The sequence below is a fragment of the Meleagris gallopavo genome, chromosome 5, assembly GCF_000146605.3.
Source record: "Meleagris gallopavo isolate NT-WF06-2002-E0010 breed Aviagen turkey brand Nicholas breeding stock chromosome 5, Turkey_5.1, whole genome shotgun sequence".
In the NCBI taxonomy this organism is placed as follows: Eukaryota; Metazoa; Chordata; class Aves; order Galliformes; family Phasianidae; genus Meleagris; species Meleagris gallopavo.
The window spans coordinates 25,511,381-25,526,569 of NC_015015.2; the positions used below are offsets into that span (position 1 = coordinate 25,511,381).

The window sequence follows — 15,189 nt, forward strand, 5'->3', positions numbered from 1 at the left end:
TCTTCAGGATAGTAGAGGAGGGATGGCCATGAAGCCACGTATTTCAGTAAACTGGGGACAACAGGAAAATAATCCCTTACTACTGCCCAAAAGACCTGAAAGTGAATGAATGCTCTCCCTGCCTTAGGCACTTGAACTTAGAGTAGTAGAAATTTCTACCTGTTAGATCTAAGCTCACTGTATGTGACCTAGAAGGTTTTTAAAGGGTGGAGATACATGACAGTGGGAGAATGCTATATGGAATAACAAGTCTGTGGCTTCCAAAACAGTCATGGTGATGAGGGGCTAGCAATCTGCAAGTTTTTATTATTTATTAAAGTACTTTACTGCAGTGGAACAGGAAGGAATGGCACAGCAAGGCTGTTGTCTATGTCATACTTCTGCTCTTAATGCAAAAAGGTGGCCCAGTTCCTCTTCATCTCTCACATTCTGGGAGTCTTCCACTAGCAGAAAAAAATGCTGTTCCTTCTCTGGAGGGAGGGAACAAGGAAAATCCTGCTGTCCTTTAACCAAGGAGGGACAAGGCAGCCATGTCCCATCCTGCTTTAAACTGGAGAGGGAGTTCCCACCAGAGAGGAACTGCAGTAAAGGGCTGTACACAACAGATGGAAAGTAAAAGGTTAGCTCAGCTGTGAAAAGAGTCAATAACGCCCTGTACTTTGGCTTGAGGGAGGTGACAAGCGCAGCATGACCTTGATCTTCTAGGCCTTGCATTTTCTGTAGGAGCCTGCTGGAGCCTCACTGTGCGTGCTGCTAAACCCTTGAACTGCATAAACAATCTGGTGTTTGGCTGAACGCAGGTAACTAGGATGTATGAAGCCACAGTAGCTAGTTCAGGATGTGAACATTCTTCAATAGCTGTTTTTGGTAAGTTTTCTAGAGGAGGAGTTTTTCTTCTTTCTAAGATGTAGCGTATTTGCACTGAAAGCTGCTGGTGGCTGTGGGCTCTAGTGGGAGAAGCACAAAGATGCTCAGCGTTCAGGGATGTCAGTACGGTTCTTTGTCAGCCCTGAAGATTTTTTCTATTACCTGTCAGTCAAGTGTGGTCTATGAGGAGAGCCTGGTAGTCTGCTCTGAGCTTTGCTACAGTGAGCAAAAAGGACCAAGCAAATTGTGCTGGATGGATGAGACATACTACAGCTTAGCTTGGAGTGTAGGGTTGGCCTCTCTAAAGCTTTCTACTAGATCTGGTGCTTGCAAAGAACCTGAGGCAAAGAAATAGGATATTTTGATGCTGAAGCTGGAGACAGGGTGGCGCAGGTTTATTTTTGTTAAGGTACCTTAGGGGCCTAGCTACTCCCGCATAATAAATAAATGGTTGATTTTAATACATCAACCAGTGCCTGCATGCTGCTTGCAGTTTGTTACTGCAGCCGAATTACCTCTCTTTTTACTCCGCTTCCCCTCTTTTTACTCTGCTTCCCCTCTCATTTCATGCCGTTCTTGCAGGCTTCATTAGAAGCATTGGCTGCAAAAGCACTAGTTGGATAAAAAAAAAAAAAGGGTTTGCAGGGACATGTTCACGTTTGGTTCCTGGAAACAACAGAAAGCAAATGAGTATCTTTTTGTTTTGCTGGCTTTGGTTAAAAAGGAGCAAAGAAAATAAACTCTTTAGTTACATAACTCTGGCACAGTTCTTAGCTTGTGTTTCCCACAGCAACTGGACATGAGTATTGCAGGGTCTTTTCTTGCAGAGCAAACCGTACTGGTGTTAAGAACACTGAAGAGTTTAAATGCTATTTAGACATTCTGGAATTAGTTCTTCCGAAGGGAGTTCATGATTATTGTGGTTTGTCACTTGCAAGTGTTTGAACCCCATATATCTGCTAGTGAGAATATCAGTATAGAGCATGTTCCTGCCCACTCCTGAGGTGACTGGCAGATGCAAACATCTGGAGTTTGCAGTGGGACAGGATTAGTTACGGTTCTGTTTTCTTCTTTCAACAGGTGCTTAGTTGCAGCATACGTTATTAACAGAGCCAATGCAAATACTTCTGAAACTTGTGCTGCATGTAGTGATTGCTGTGCATGCAACAGAAAATGTCTCAAGATAACAAGATAAGCTGCAGAATATGCTCTCAAATTGAAAAGAAAGGCAAGCCAGGAATTGTGACCATGCTAGCCAAGCTGGTCTCTTATCCAAAATAGAACTGAGAAAAGCCCGCAAGTCAGTGTGAGGTTAGACTCATCATCTGATGAGAGCAGGAGACCCTTAGCTTTATAAACATGTTCTGTAGAAAGAAGTGGCAGCACAGTGTGCTGCAAGCAGCATCTGTTCCACTTTGTGAAGAAAGAATAAAATGCTCTGCAGAGAAATGCTAAAGCCAGGTGTATCAGGGGAGCTGTCAAGAGAAGGGAAGCTGGCTGTTAATGGAATACAAGGAAAATTTAGAGGATTTTGAATATATACTCAGGGAAGAAACTGTGTTGAGCATTTGCTGGGATTTATCTTGCATCTTAAGTACCCTAGCAACACATATTTCTTGTAGAATATATTCACGCTGCTCCCATGAGGCCAGTTTTCCTACTACAACGTTTTGTCTTCTGTATTGACTAATGGGTAAGAAAGTATAAAAGGAAGGAGATAACCGCAGAAAAATTAAGCGTATTGAGCAACAGGAACTGCTGAGAGACAGTTTCTCAGAATCGTGTATTGCTTAGTCCTGAAGGTCATGTGAAGATGGGAGAATTGAATGTGGAGCTCCGCAGAACCCTTTGTGGCACCTCTGCATAATTCCCTTATCCAAGTTCACTAGAAAGGGGAAATGCACTGAAAACCACTGAGCAAACAAAAAACCTAAAAACTTCAGTCTAGGCTCAAGTTTGCATAGCACCTGTGAAGGGAATCTTCTTCTGTTGGACTTGCACTGCACAGCTACTTGAACTCAGTTCCTTTGTGGAGAAAGCCAAGCCAGAGATGCTCATTAAGTGTGCTCAGTGAGCTCAGGCCACTAGCAGGGCTGCATAAGGAGGGCTAGGCTGCAATGCTACAACTACACTGCACGCTTAGAAGGCTCATGCCACAAGCCAGTGCCTCATTCCTGACAGCTGTGAGTACTTGTGCTCACATTGCAGCTTACACAGGCAGCCACTGGGGAAAAAAATCTTTTTTTGTGACTGAACAGTTTGCTCAACTGCAAGTATTCTTTCTCCTCAGCTGGAGCTTAAGAGCTTTCCCTGTATATGAACCAACATGAGGGGGAGTGGAAATGATGGCCCATCACGATGAAAGTGGTAGGGAGCAGTTCCTTCTTAAATAGGTTCCTTGGCTAAAAGCTTTAGTGAACAATAATTTCTGCTGAGAAACACAAAAGCCAGATACCATTACACCACGCTTAGGACAGTGGTAAAGATTTTCCTTGAGTGCAGGAATAGGACTGCTTAGCCTGCTGTGGCAGCACAGTAGCTCTTTAGTGATAACTGTTATTACCCTATCCTTAACCTCTGCACGTGCATAGGGTGCAGGTCCTCCCTTTCTTGCTTCTCTTTGAAACTGTTGCTGCTACTTGATGCTTTCCTGGCCTCCTTCTAGCATGTAGCTGACCCTACGCTTGCAAGGATTTGAGAGAGCACTAGAGAAAGCCAACAAGATATTAATCAGCATTCAGCTTTTATTAACTAAATGCCTGAGATGTATACAGCAAGATTTGCCAAACCTGCTGACAGAAATTCATAATTTCTCAGGTAAAGCAAATGCAAATGTGGCATGTACTTATGCAACAACATGGTGATGGGTGTAAACATTCCCAAGTCAGGTATAGGCTAGCAGCATTGTATACTGGGTCAGAAGAGAGTATCAGTGGTGTCAGTTATAGGAGAAGTGGTAAAGATCCTGTTTGACAGCCATGAGCAAGCCAGGAACTCCTCGTCTACCTCCGAGTCTCGAAGAAAACACCACACTGGGAATAGCATCTTTGGAGGATGGGTGGGGAGAAGGAATGGTTCTAAGCAGAGAGGCATCTTGAAGACTCCAAATTCTGGTGTAGCAATCCTGACCAACTGGAAAGGAAGGACATCAGCATCACACCAGAAATAATTTCTGAGGCTCTGCAAGATTTTCATCACAGTGGCTGAAGGTAGCGTATGGGGGGAAAAAACGTGACTGTTTCAACACATCTTACAGGCAAAGAGGAAAAAAATATGTATTTCCTATTAGGCAATAAAAGGTATGCTAGGAGTGCTTTCCTTAATATTAAGCTCCTGAGCAAAACAAAGTGGAGAAAAACTCAGCTTGTTAAAATTATTGAATTATTCTTACTATTCCATCACTTACTGAAAAATCCAAGGAGAGTAGATCATGTTTAAAGTTACCTTAAGAAACCTAGCCAAAGTATGAAGAAAGAAAAGTATTCAGGGATTTTGTTTCTTTTATTGTTATGTTTCCTTTTTGGAAAAAAAAAAGTCTAAAACTGCTGCTGCATATATTCATAACAAGCCCAAGTGAGAGACAATTTACAGGGAATTCTCCTTTGTCCATTGACACACTTCAGCATCAAAGAAACCCATATATGGTCTTTAGTCTCTGTATAAAAATGCTGCTTCGAGTATTATGTTAATACATTGCTTCTCTGACCTTCATTTTGAAGTATTTTCTTCTCTACTCTTAAACCACACTGGGAAAAGGATAAAGGGACTTTAAGGATAAAGCAATTGAGAGCACCACAGGAATGATTACAATAGGTGTGCATCTGTAACATCTTATTTTAGATTCTGTAGTTGATTATAGTACATCTAAAGGTAAATTTCTGCGGAATTTTAAGGAATTACCAGCTTTACAACTTTCACATCTGTACATAAGAAACCCTCCTCCAGGATAAAAAATAAAATAAAATCACTTCCATGCACTTGTAAGTAGAGGAGAAAAAGTCAACGCACCTGCTGTAAGAAGTCCTTCCTCCTCATTTACATGCAAAGGGAGAATAGCATATTCATTGTGATGACCTTCATACTGTTTCACACACTTTGCTGTTCTCAGATCCCACAGTTTTATCTGCAAGTTAAAGAAATTGTTCCAAAGAGCATGTTAACAGAATAAAGACTGCTCAACTGTTGGTAAATAACTGGATTTTAGTAGTGAGGAGCAATGACCCAAGCGGGGAACTACCACCCACTTCCACACTACTCTGCAAAGAACCAGCATCCATCTTCAGGACTGAGGTAAGCACTGTTATTGCCCGGATATTAAAAAGAACTGTATACCCTGAAGATAATAAAACCATACCTTTCCAGCCATATCTGATGCCATAAGGTAGTGTTCTGCCTTGAGAAGGCGAATAGATGTAACTGCTGAGTCATGGAAGAGACGAATTGCTTTCCAGTTCTGGCCCTTTCGGTTGCGTTGACGTACATCGATGCTGAAAATTTCACCTGAACGGCAGCCGTTGTACAGCATCGGGGTCTGGAAGAATCCAAAAGAAAGAGGTGTATGTAACACGTGAAAGGATGTACAAGTTCTGCAGAAATTACTTATGTCAAGGTTTTGAGCTTTCTGGTGCATTTGTGAAATCATTAACACAGGCATTAAGAACCAGAATTTTTAGTACAGCATTTTTTAGCTAACTCATTAGCTCCATTCAAGCCTCACTTATTTACCTCTGTTGTAAAAGTTCAGCAATGTTAGTAGGAACTTAGTCTAACATAACAGCAGAATAGGAACTGGAATTCTCATGTTCCAATTTGACCCCTGCCCCTAAGTCTTTGTTTACAAGTCAATTAGAATTTTATAGCCGTTTTCTTCTCCTTGATGAAGACAATAAACTGAATGTTAATGAAATCAGGTCATTTGGCAAAAACAAAACAATCCTACAGTGCGTGATTGCTGTGCACTTTCTACTTCCATCATTTCCTTTTTATCTCTGAATATTTAACAAAAATTACCCTTCTGCCATAGACTGAAATCAGTTATTTTTTCATTGCTGTTACACTGTGTGCCAGCATAGGACCATATCACCTCTGTTAAGGAACAATAATTGTAGTCATAACCTTCTGTACAACATGACGAGTCCTATCACACTCAGTACAGAAAAAGATCACTAATATCAGTGCTCTGAAAAAGAAAAAAAAAAAAAGGATGTATGTTTCTTTTTACCTGGGTGGCAAACTGTTGTGCCAAGACATCACTGCTGGTTCCAAATGTCTGTCGATGCCCTGTCACTACATTGGTCACAAGAACTCGTCGTGTCAGGCCTAAGGGAGATGTTATATTTGTTTAGTTATGATTTGAGTAGCAGGTGGGAGATTTATGCAAGAAGTCTTTGCCAGAGATAAAAGTGGTTGCTAGCTTTGCAGATCACCTGTGCTGAAGCAGTTGTCTGCTTGTGGATTCAGGCACCAAGCACAGGACCAGGCCGTAGATATCTTGAAGCTGCACAGCATTCCAGGTCGATCTCCTAGGAGAAATTAACACACGTGGAACATCCATGAAATGTAAGGACAAGATAACACAGAAAGCTTCTCTGGACATTACTTTGAACATTATAATTAGAAGCAGAATTAATGTTAATATCCCTGTGCTACTCAAGATGTAGGAAACAAAAGTGGGATTTCATGATTGCAAGCTTAGGACTTACACTCTGTCTATATACACATCTGAGAGACTGTTAAAGTCTTCATAGCAGGAAAAAAACAGGGAAGAGAAAAATAACGCTTTCACAAAGCAAGCCATTTTTTGAAGATTTTAGAACCTATAGTCTAGCTAAAGCCTAACTTTTAAGTTCTATAAGCTCCATAAACATGAAGACAGAAGTGTTGAAAAATAACCAACCACAAGAAAAACCAACCAAACCCATGCAGGAAAGAAAAAAAAAAAAAGGCAGACTAATATCATCTTTTCTTTGATTGATTCTACAACTGATTCTCCTGGGCTGTTTCTGTTTTTAAAGCAGGTTTGAGTAAGTAACGATACTTAGATTTGTATAGCTCCTGCACAAGGTCTACCAACTCACATGCTCAAAGAGCTCAGTTTTTCTTTACTTTGTGGCATGTCTGCCACAATCTTACAGATATCAGGCAGAACAGGAGACATGTCTAAAACCATGTTTCAGATGGGTTAAGTTCTTCTTTTCTCACACTATCTAGTTAGAAATGTTCCCTCAAAACAAGAATTCAGGAGATTGCAGTAAGGCAAGATCCTTAGAAATACCTTAAACAGTCAACAGAAAATACTAGACAGAAGGACTTGAGCATAACTAGGCGCACCTGACTTGTGCAGGCTTTAAAATATTTTACAAAGCACACTGGCCTAGTAGCCATCCATGCTTAGTGGCTTTTCAAGTTCACACTAACTCTATGCATCATTTCCCCTTTTTTCCCTCCTTTTTTCTTTTCCCCAAGGCTCCATAAATAGCATAACATTAAACATTTAAAATGGGTCCATGCTCTTCTAGCACAGACACAGATCTAATCTGTATAAACTTAACTGATCACGTCTGAATAGGACACCAGGTTAGACGACTGTACAGTATGTTCTGAAGGTATCAGCACAGCTGCTGCCCCCAAGAGCATATAATAATTTTGTTCTATAAACGTAGGATTCTCTAAATGAGTCATGCTTACACACAACTAAGAATGATACTTAGTACTGTATAAGGAGCCATGGGGTGAGACTTTTACCAGCTTTCCACCTATGATTAATCTACTGAGCACACTTGAGTAGCTACTATGATAAAGTATCCTGCAATGACACTTGTTAGTCTATAAGGAAATTTGAGTATTTCTTGTGTGCGGCTTCTGTGTGTTAGTTAAAGGCCAAGCTACTCAAATGAATAATCTCAAATGTTTACTTTCAAGTAAGGTGTTCTCCTGCCAAAGTCAAGTACTACATCAGCAGCAGTTAAAAATAAACTAGAGTTTTGAATACTGCTAGTTAATTAATTATCAAGGTAAGTTATTTAATCTGTTTGTTTCTTATTCTGCTCCAAACTTGCTACATTTTTATGATAATACAGCAGTCCCATCAACTACAGAAGTGTGGACATGATTTGTACTCTTTGCATATCCTGTTTTCCAAAATTGGGAAAAAAAACCAAACAACTCCCTACCTGGATTAGTGCTGCTGAACAATGACGCTGGAAGCAGACTGGCACAGCCTGGAGTTTCTGCAATTCCCATGAGACACAGCGTGCTGGAGCGAGTTAAGGAAAACAAACATTTCTTCCTAAAATGGAAAAGGCTGCATAGTATTTATAGCTGGGAAGGGTAAGATGCTCTGACACAGCTGTAACTCTCAAAACTTTCCCTTTAGTAACATCTTCCAAGAACATTATTGTGCCTTACACTTTACAATTAGGTCTTGACACTTCCTTTCTTTCATAGGAATGAGCTAGAAAGATCCCCAATTTTAGATTTTGTACCTTCACTACCAGAAAGATAAGCTGAGAGAGATACTAAGGCGTCTTTCTACAGATAGGAAAAACTTGCAGGACCTACATGGATCATTCTTCTCATCTTTACAAGCTGATAACGCTGCACTGATACAGAACTGTTCTGCATGGAGATGGGTTTGAGAAAGTGGTACACACATTAAGGATTCAAGAGTCAGTTTAGATTTCATTAAATACTTCATAAAAATTATAGCAGGCATAAACTGTTTTTGAAAGCTGCTTTTCAAATTTGGTTGGTTAAATCTGTGACGTGACTTGGAGAAAGCACTGAATAAGCTAACTGTCTGCAACTCCTAACCATCTCTAAGCAAGCTGATGAATTCCTGCCACCTTCTGGACCAGTTCTGAATTGTGTGGCTTTTCCCCTAAGCCATGACATAGGTGTAAGCTTTTTTTCATTTTCTCTTTTACTGGACACTTTTAATGGCACTTTAATAGCATTTCTGTTGCTTGTCATCTCCCACTTTTAAATCGCCTTTCGTTCCTCTCTTCTGTGACTCTGCATTGTCTATTGCCACTTCCTCTACTATACCATCAGCCTTCCTTTTATTTTGAGACAAATCTGCAGAACATGTTCTCAAAGTTGCAGAGCACAGTGCCAATGAATTCCTGCCATTTTTATCTTCCCCCAATCAATACAACAGAAACAAACCAAACCTGCTTCAGAGTGTTCCACTTCTTAGAAGAGAAAGCTGCCATAAATCTCTTTTGTTGGTTGCCCAATCAATTTCTAACCATTAGACCATTTTTGATTTGGCACCTGCACTATTAATGGACTGGCAAGTCTCCACGGCAAGCAAAGTAGTCTTTTGCCTTTTACTGCACAGGAACAATATTACATACATCTGTAGTAACAGCACCATGCATCTGTCTCACAACATCAAGCAACTTCCAATCTTCTTAAATTTCCCTGTTTTCCAGAAAGCAATAGTTTTACAGTTGCTACATAAGAGGTCTTCCTGAAAGTCAACTGCTCTGTGCAGAATAGTCAAAACAGAACTGAAATTTTGCTTTTTTAAAAGGATATAAAACATGAGAGTCTGGATGAGTCAATGATGCCCAGCACACAGAATTCACCTTCAGACACAAGAAGACATGCTATTTTTGTAGACCTCATACTCAATTCATGACTGGGTATTTCCATGCAAAGATGACGTGAAACTGCAGTGGGCACACCTCCATAGCCCACGAAATAGCACAGCAGTGACATACAGGTATTTCATTTTAGCCTTATACTCCTCTTAGATGCACAGGAGAGAGGGCAGTATTGAGATGTCCGTCCAGATACAGACTGAGGCATCAAGCACATCCTATTATTTAAAGGATCATCCTTAAAAGATCTGAGCATGAAGAGATTATCAAAGCCTGTTCTAAATATTCTTCATGCTCAGGGATAAATACATTTTTTCCAAAATTATTTTTAAGAAAGAAGCATATAAATGTGTCTTTCTCAACACAGTTTTGTCAGCTATGGCTACACACAACTCTGAAGTAAGCACTATCTTTGGAAGGTGGTACTTCAGTGTGGTCTTCTGTTCCAATAGTAGCACAGCATTCTGGAGAACTACTGCTGGTACTCAGACTATCAGAGACGAATTTACTGCAATTTTGTGTTTATCCAGATATCACACTGCTAGATTCTTCCATTCTCTCCTACTAAACCCTTTCCCAGCCCTCATGCTTTTCACCTGTGCCTCCCAAGCAATAGTGTTTGTGACTGTGACAACTGAAGGAAGCAGGAATAGAACACAGTACTTTGCGGTTTGTGAAGTAGAGGTTGTCATACATCTCCACAGTGAGAGACTCCTTCCCCAAACCACTGAGGTTGATGATACCGTATTTACATCCTCCATGCTCTACGTCGTTCACGGTAAATATCCGCTCACAAGCAACATCTGCCTGTAAAACAGAAGCATTGCTGCACTTAGTGACTGAAAATGATGGCTCGAGGTGGCTGCATTATGTCTAAGAGGAAGAAATGTGCTAATTTTGATGCCTGTAACATCATCAACTTTCTATTCATCTTTAAAACAGCAGTCAATACCTCTTTTTATGAATGCATAGAAAAAATATCAGTAAGAAAATATTCATCCTTAGCCAACAATACACAGTCTTTCTGATTATACCAGACACTTGCTCTGGTTAGTTATTAAGCACAGACTGGTATCAGTAGAGAACTTAAAGAACGAAAGAAATCTTATAAAAAGTGAGTATGCAATTCTTCTACACCGCACAACTGTGGAGATTCTCCTTGAGTAGGATCAAATCACAACAAAGTGATGGTGCTACATTTCAACTTCTATTTTGTGACAATAGGTTTCCAGCTCCCTTTTGTCTTCAGCTTATCTATGTGGTGCTTTGTTTCTCTCTCCTGCAGATCTTTCTACATGCACAAATGGGAGCTACTTGCTCCATTGATCTTTCCTGTATACACACTGCAACCAAGAACAGTAGAAACTGCCTTTATAGCATGAGATGTAAAATCATTTCTGATGATTATACAAAATCTCTAGACCACAAAGTGGTTACTCCCAAAATTCCTCTTTTATTTTCCTAATGTTCCCATTCAAAAAGCCACCACAGTAATTATCCACTTGATTCCCGTTTATTCCCAATAGAATATACTGATCAGCTCCAAAAATCACTTACATATCCAATCTTTTCATCATTTTCCTCTCTAGGAAAGGAACAGTCTCTTCCTACCTGTTAAAAACTACTTAGCTCATATTTTGAGAACTGACACAATGGGGACAACGCAGATTTGAAAGCATATTTCACCTATGAGGTTTGATTAAAAGATTCTCAATCTTCACTGAAGACAGGCTCTTTTTAACCTAAAGACATATCAGTTCTTGTAACATACCACAATTATTTTAAAATTGTTGGTTCCAGCAACTGAGGAATCTGGACTGTGAATTTCTATCTTCCTCCTCTGCATGCAGTTCACTTTTAGTTCATGGACCAGCCTGTAAAAGCAGTTGGCGAGGGAGGAGAGAAAGAACTTGGGTAAGCCTAGGTTAAATGCCAATGAAAAAAATTCTGGATAAGATAGCCAGAACTGCTTCTTAATCACAGAAGATAAAATGCCTGAAAACTAGCATGCTGCAATTTCATTTATATAACCCACAAAACCATACAGCACATTCCACATCCATGGTATTTCATCCCATCACTGAGAACCTCTGCACACCTTCGGTAGCAGGAACACAGCAAGCCCCTAACTTGCTTCCTGCATTGTTATCGAATCTGAAGGCAGATTCTAACCCAGGGGAAAATGTCCCTGTCAGCCCAGGGCATTGATCCAAAGAAATGCTACACTGTATTCAAACAGAACAATGTAGCAAAAGATCAAATACTAAAAAAAATGGGAAGTTTTAAACCCCTGGCTTCTGAGACTGGGAAGCATCTTTCACATTTGAATTCTCATCACTTTAGAAATTTGATTATTAAAAAATACTGCTTTTTTGTCAGCATAAATAATGTTACTCTGTCCTTAGCGGAAGAGTGAGAATTGTGAACAAACAAAACTGACAGCAATGGTTGTACTGACAGCAGTACTTGATACAGCAAACAGAAGACAATTCAAATTGTTGTACCTGCAATAACTTGTGGAGCTCAGCAAACCTAGCTGCCTTTTCTGTAACAGCACAGATGAGTTCAGTCCAGCCCTTGTTGTTTTCTGGAATAGAATAGGACGAAAATGTACTCAGTTTTTGGCTTGTTTATGATTCAAACATGGCCATGGGTCTTTGATGTTTGGGATATTTTTCCTCTAGCATATGTATAATAATGTTTCAGGTCTACAAAGCACATTCCAGCACCATTTCTCTGGTCTGCTAAAGTACAGGTAGCTCTTGTTTTCACTTGATACCATCAACAGTATCGCCTTGAGTTGTGAAATCACTTTCACTCTAACACACTAAGTCTGATTACATAGCAAAACTCTATTACTACAGGACTACTATTAACTGCATGTCTTACAGCAGTGTGAAACAACTTTTCCATTCATCCCTTTCTAAGATTTCATGTGAACACCTCATAAATACTAGGGAGAGCAAAGGACAGAGAGCTGTGCAGAGTGACAGAATAACAAATCTTCTCCTCAGGGTTTAGGCATGCAAATGCACAGAAAACCTACGACTGAAATCCCACTTTGCCAGTTCAAAGCAGAGATTTGAAACCAGGCACCCAATGTCATGACTCAAGTGCAACTGTTAGACAACTTGCTATTCTGAGAGTTCACCTCTTTACAAGCTTTTTTGTTTGTTTGCGTAGCGAATCGCTTTCCTTCCTGCGTGAAACAACCAAGCAAGAGACTTCGAGAGCTATAAATTCTCAGCAAAAAGAAATTTATGTTTCTTCACATAGCTCATGGGATTGTACCATAGGAAAAAACTGAAGGACTTCAGTTCATCGTCTGTCCCAAGACAGAGCACGCTAAAGGCTAACTACAATATTTTTCAGAACATACCCTCTTTTGTTGTTCTTCCTCTTCTAAGAGTTTCAGTCTCTTACTCTCCATAGCCTTGTACTGAATGCTCTCCTTGGTGAGCGGGTTGTAGTTATTGTGTCCAGGCAGCAGGCGAAAATAGCGGTTTTTTTCTGGGTCATAGTAAAATCCTGGCAGTTCTTAAGAAAGTGGACAAAAAAAAAAATACAGACAGACAACCAAGTTTATTTGTTACTCTTTGACATCCTACATCTTCATGGAAATGTCAGTCACACAGCTCAAAGTTCTTGCCCCTTGCTGGTGCCATGGATGCTACGCTTACTGGGAACAGATGGCATCTCCTTAAAGGAAAAAAGTTTCTAGTTTGCAACTGCAATGCTGCTACTGCTGCTATACAGATACAGAAGGGACACTACCATTGACCAAGTTAATTTCACACAGATTTCACACTTAAGAGAAGCAGAAAGGTTTTGCTGCGTAACAAAAATGACCTTTCTTTATCAACAAATCAGGAGGGAATGCTCTAGGTTATGGCTACTTAGGGCAGTCTCAAACAAACAAGGCAACTAAGTATCACCCAAACCAAATACAAAGCAATTCCCTGCCCAGAACCAACCATTTTTTCTTCACCACCAAGGAGACATCTTCATATAAGCAAGAGTACAAATTAGACAATATACAGTGGCTACTCCCAAAGAGGAACTGAGGAGAGAGGCAAAATAACAGTGTGCTGTCTCAAGACAAAGAATTTTACTTCAGAAAAGGTGAACATTAATGTCTTCAAGAATTTTTATTTAAACCTTTATCTACTACTACAAACTGTGTTTGAGGTTACTGCAATTCAGCTCTTTGTCATCATCCCTTACAGCTTGGCAACAAACAACCAAGTTGTATTTGCCTCAAAAAAAAAAAAAATATAGGGACTGTTATCAGTGAGGTGGGCAAAAGCACACTGCTTTAGTGCACGGAATCAGCTCACATAACAATACATGCTTTAGATTATATGTCTTCTTCCTAACAGGCTCACAAATTATTGATCAGAAAAGGGTGATATACAAAAAAGATAGCCTTACACTCTGGCTTTGACTGTTGCTAAGAGCCAGCAGTGTTTCAGGACTCTCCTATTGTGGAGATACTCAAGTTCCCACAGGCTCAGCTTTTCCTGGGGATGTTTAATGAGTCAGAAAACCAGAATGCAAATGGAGCATCATCTTTAGTGGCACTGCTACTGTATCAAGTCTGGTTCTGCCAGCTGACTCTCTAATAGTGAATGAACAGGTCATTTAACCAGATTTTACATCTTACAGATGACAAATATACTGAAGACATAGAAATGCATTTGTTTTTTTTTCCCCAAAGTGGAAGATAAATACGTCTTTTAAAAGGCTGGATAATTCAATCTACATTATATATTTGTTACATACTGTCTTATTTTCTTTGCTTATTTAATGTTTTTATTGAAGTATATTTTATAACATCTTCAACGTATATACAAAAGAATAAAGTTAGTATTCTTCCCCAAACATTGATTTTAAGAGAAAGAAATATTTCTTTTCAGTTTATATCAGCTTGGCTAAGCACACAAGTTTTCATGTAAAAGATGGATCTGTGGGCCCAAAAGTGTATTTTGTTTGCTTTCCAGATTTTCACTTACAACATCTTTTTCGATCACCTTTTCAGATATTATTTTTCCCTGCAAACTTTCCTGCTTATATCCATCCTCTAACATCATACTATTAGCACACCCACTACTCTGTTTTTCATACAGTCAACATAGAGGCACTGGTTTTTGACCTGTAAATGGCATCTCTTACCTGGTACTGCAGAGTTCTGTGTTGAACTGGAAGAAGAAGGATTTCCACTGCAGCTGGGGCCTGGATTCACCGGGCTTTGTGCTTCCTCCTCTTCGGGCCTAAAAAAATAGTATTGCCTTCAAGACAAACTCACAATTGTCCTACACATCTCTTGCACAAAGCCTCTTTAAAACAGTTTGTTAGTCGTACTAACACAGCACTATTTTTCAGGTCTGTGATAAGCACACCATACACCATATCACCATACACTAACCAACGGAAAAGGAACAGTAAAGGTATTCAGCTTAAAAACTTCTCACGAACATTAGAGATAATAGTATCTCATAAGGCTTAACTACTGTCAAAACATTAGAGACAGTTACTGATCCTGTACGCCTCCAACTCTTTTCAGAAAAAGATGAATTCCGGACGTGTTACCACGACCCCTGCTTAAAGGAAAAGCCCATCTCGAAAGCACGGTAACTCTTTACAGCTTAAAGTAAACGAGAAAGAAATGAGGACAGCCCTGCCCCGCCCCGGCCCGCACTCGCCTGCGGCTGCGATG

At 40.0% G+C, this 15,189-nt stretch overlaps 1 protein-coding gene across 2 annotated transcripts; it reads right to left on the minus strand.

The window, feature by feature from the left end:
• Positions 1 to 3,591: 3,591 nt before the first annotated feature.
• On the minus strand, positions 3,592 to 15,183 carry DCAF4 (DDB1 and CUL4 associated factor 4). 2 transcript variants are annotated; one of them, XM_003206492.3, is made up of 13 exons: positions 15,174 to 15,183; positions 14,646 to 14,741; positions 12,853 to 13,010; positions 11,978 to 12,060; positions 11,245 to 11,347; positions 10,137 to 10,280; positions 9,409 to 9,458; positions 8,040 to 8,119; positions 6,294 to 6,389; positions 6,089 to 6,186; positions 5,222 to 5,398; positions 4,876 to 4,990; positions 3,592 to 3,999 (listed from the first exon to the last, which is right to left on the minus strand). In XM_003206492.3, exons 3-13 carry the CDS (start codon positions 12,901 to 12,903, stop codon positions 3,806 to 3,808), a joined length of 1,191 nt encoding a protein of 396 aa, XP_003206540.1. In that variant the 5' UTR covers positions 12,904 to 13,010; positions 14,646 to 14,741; positions 15,174 to 15,183; the 3' UTR covers positions 3,592 to 3,805. The 2 variants fall into 2 exon arrangements, with proteins under 2 accessions (XP_003206540.1, XP_019471142.1); XM_019615597.2 differs by lacking the exons at positions 3,592 to 3,999; positions 15,174 to 15,183 and adding an exon at positions 4,034 to 4,613 and having other exon boundaries at positions 14,646 to 15,131.
• Positions 15,184 to 15,189: the final 6 nt, after the last annotated feature.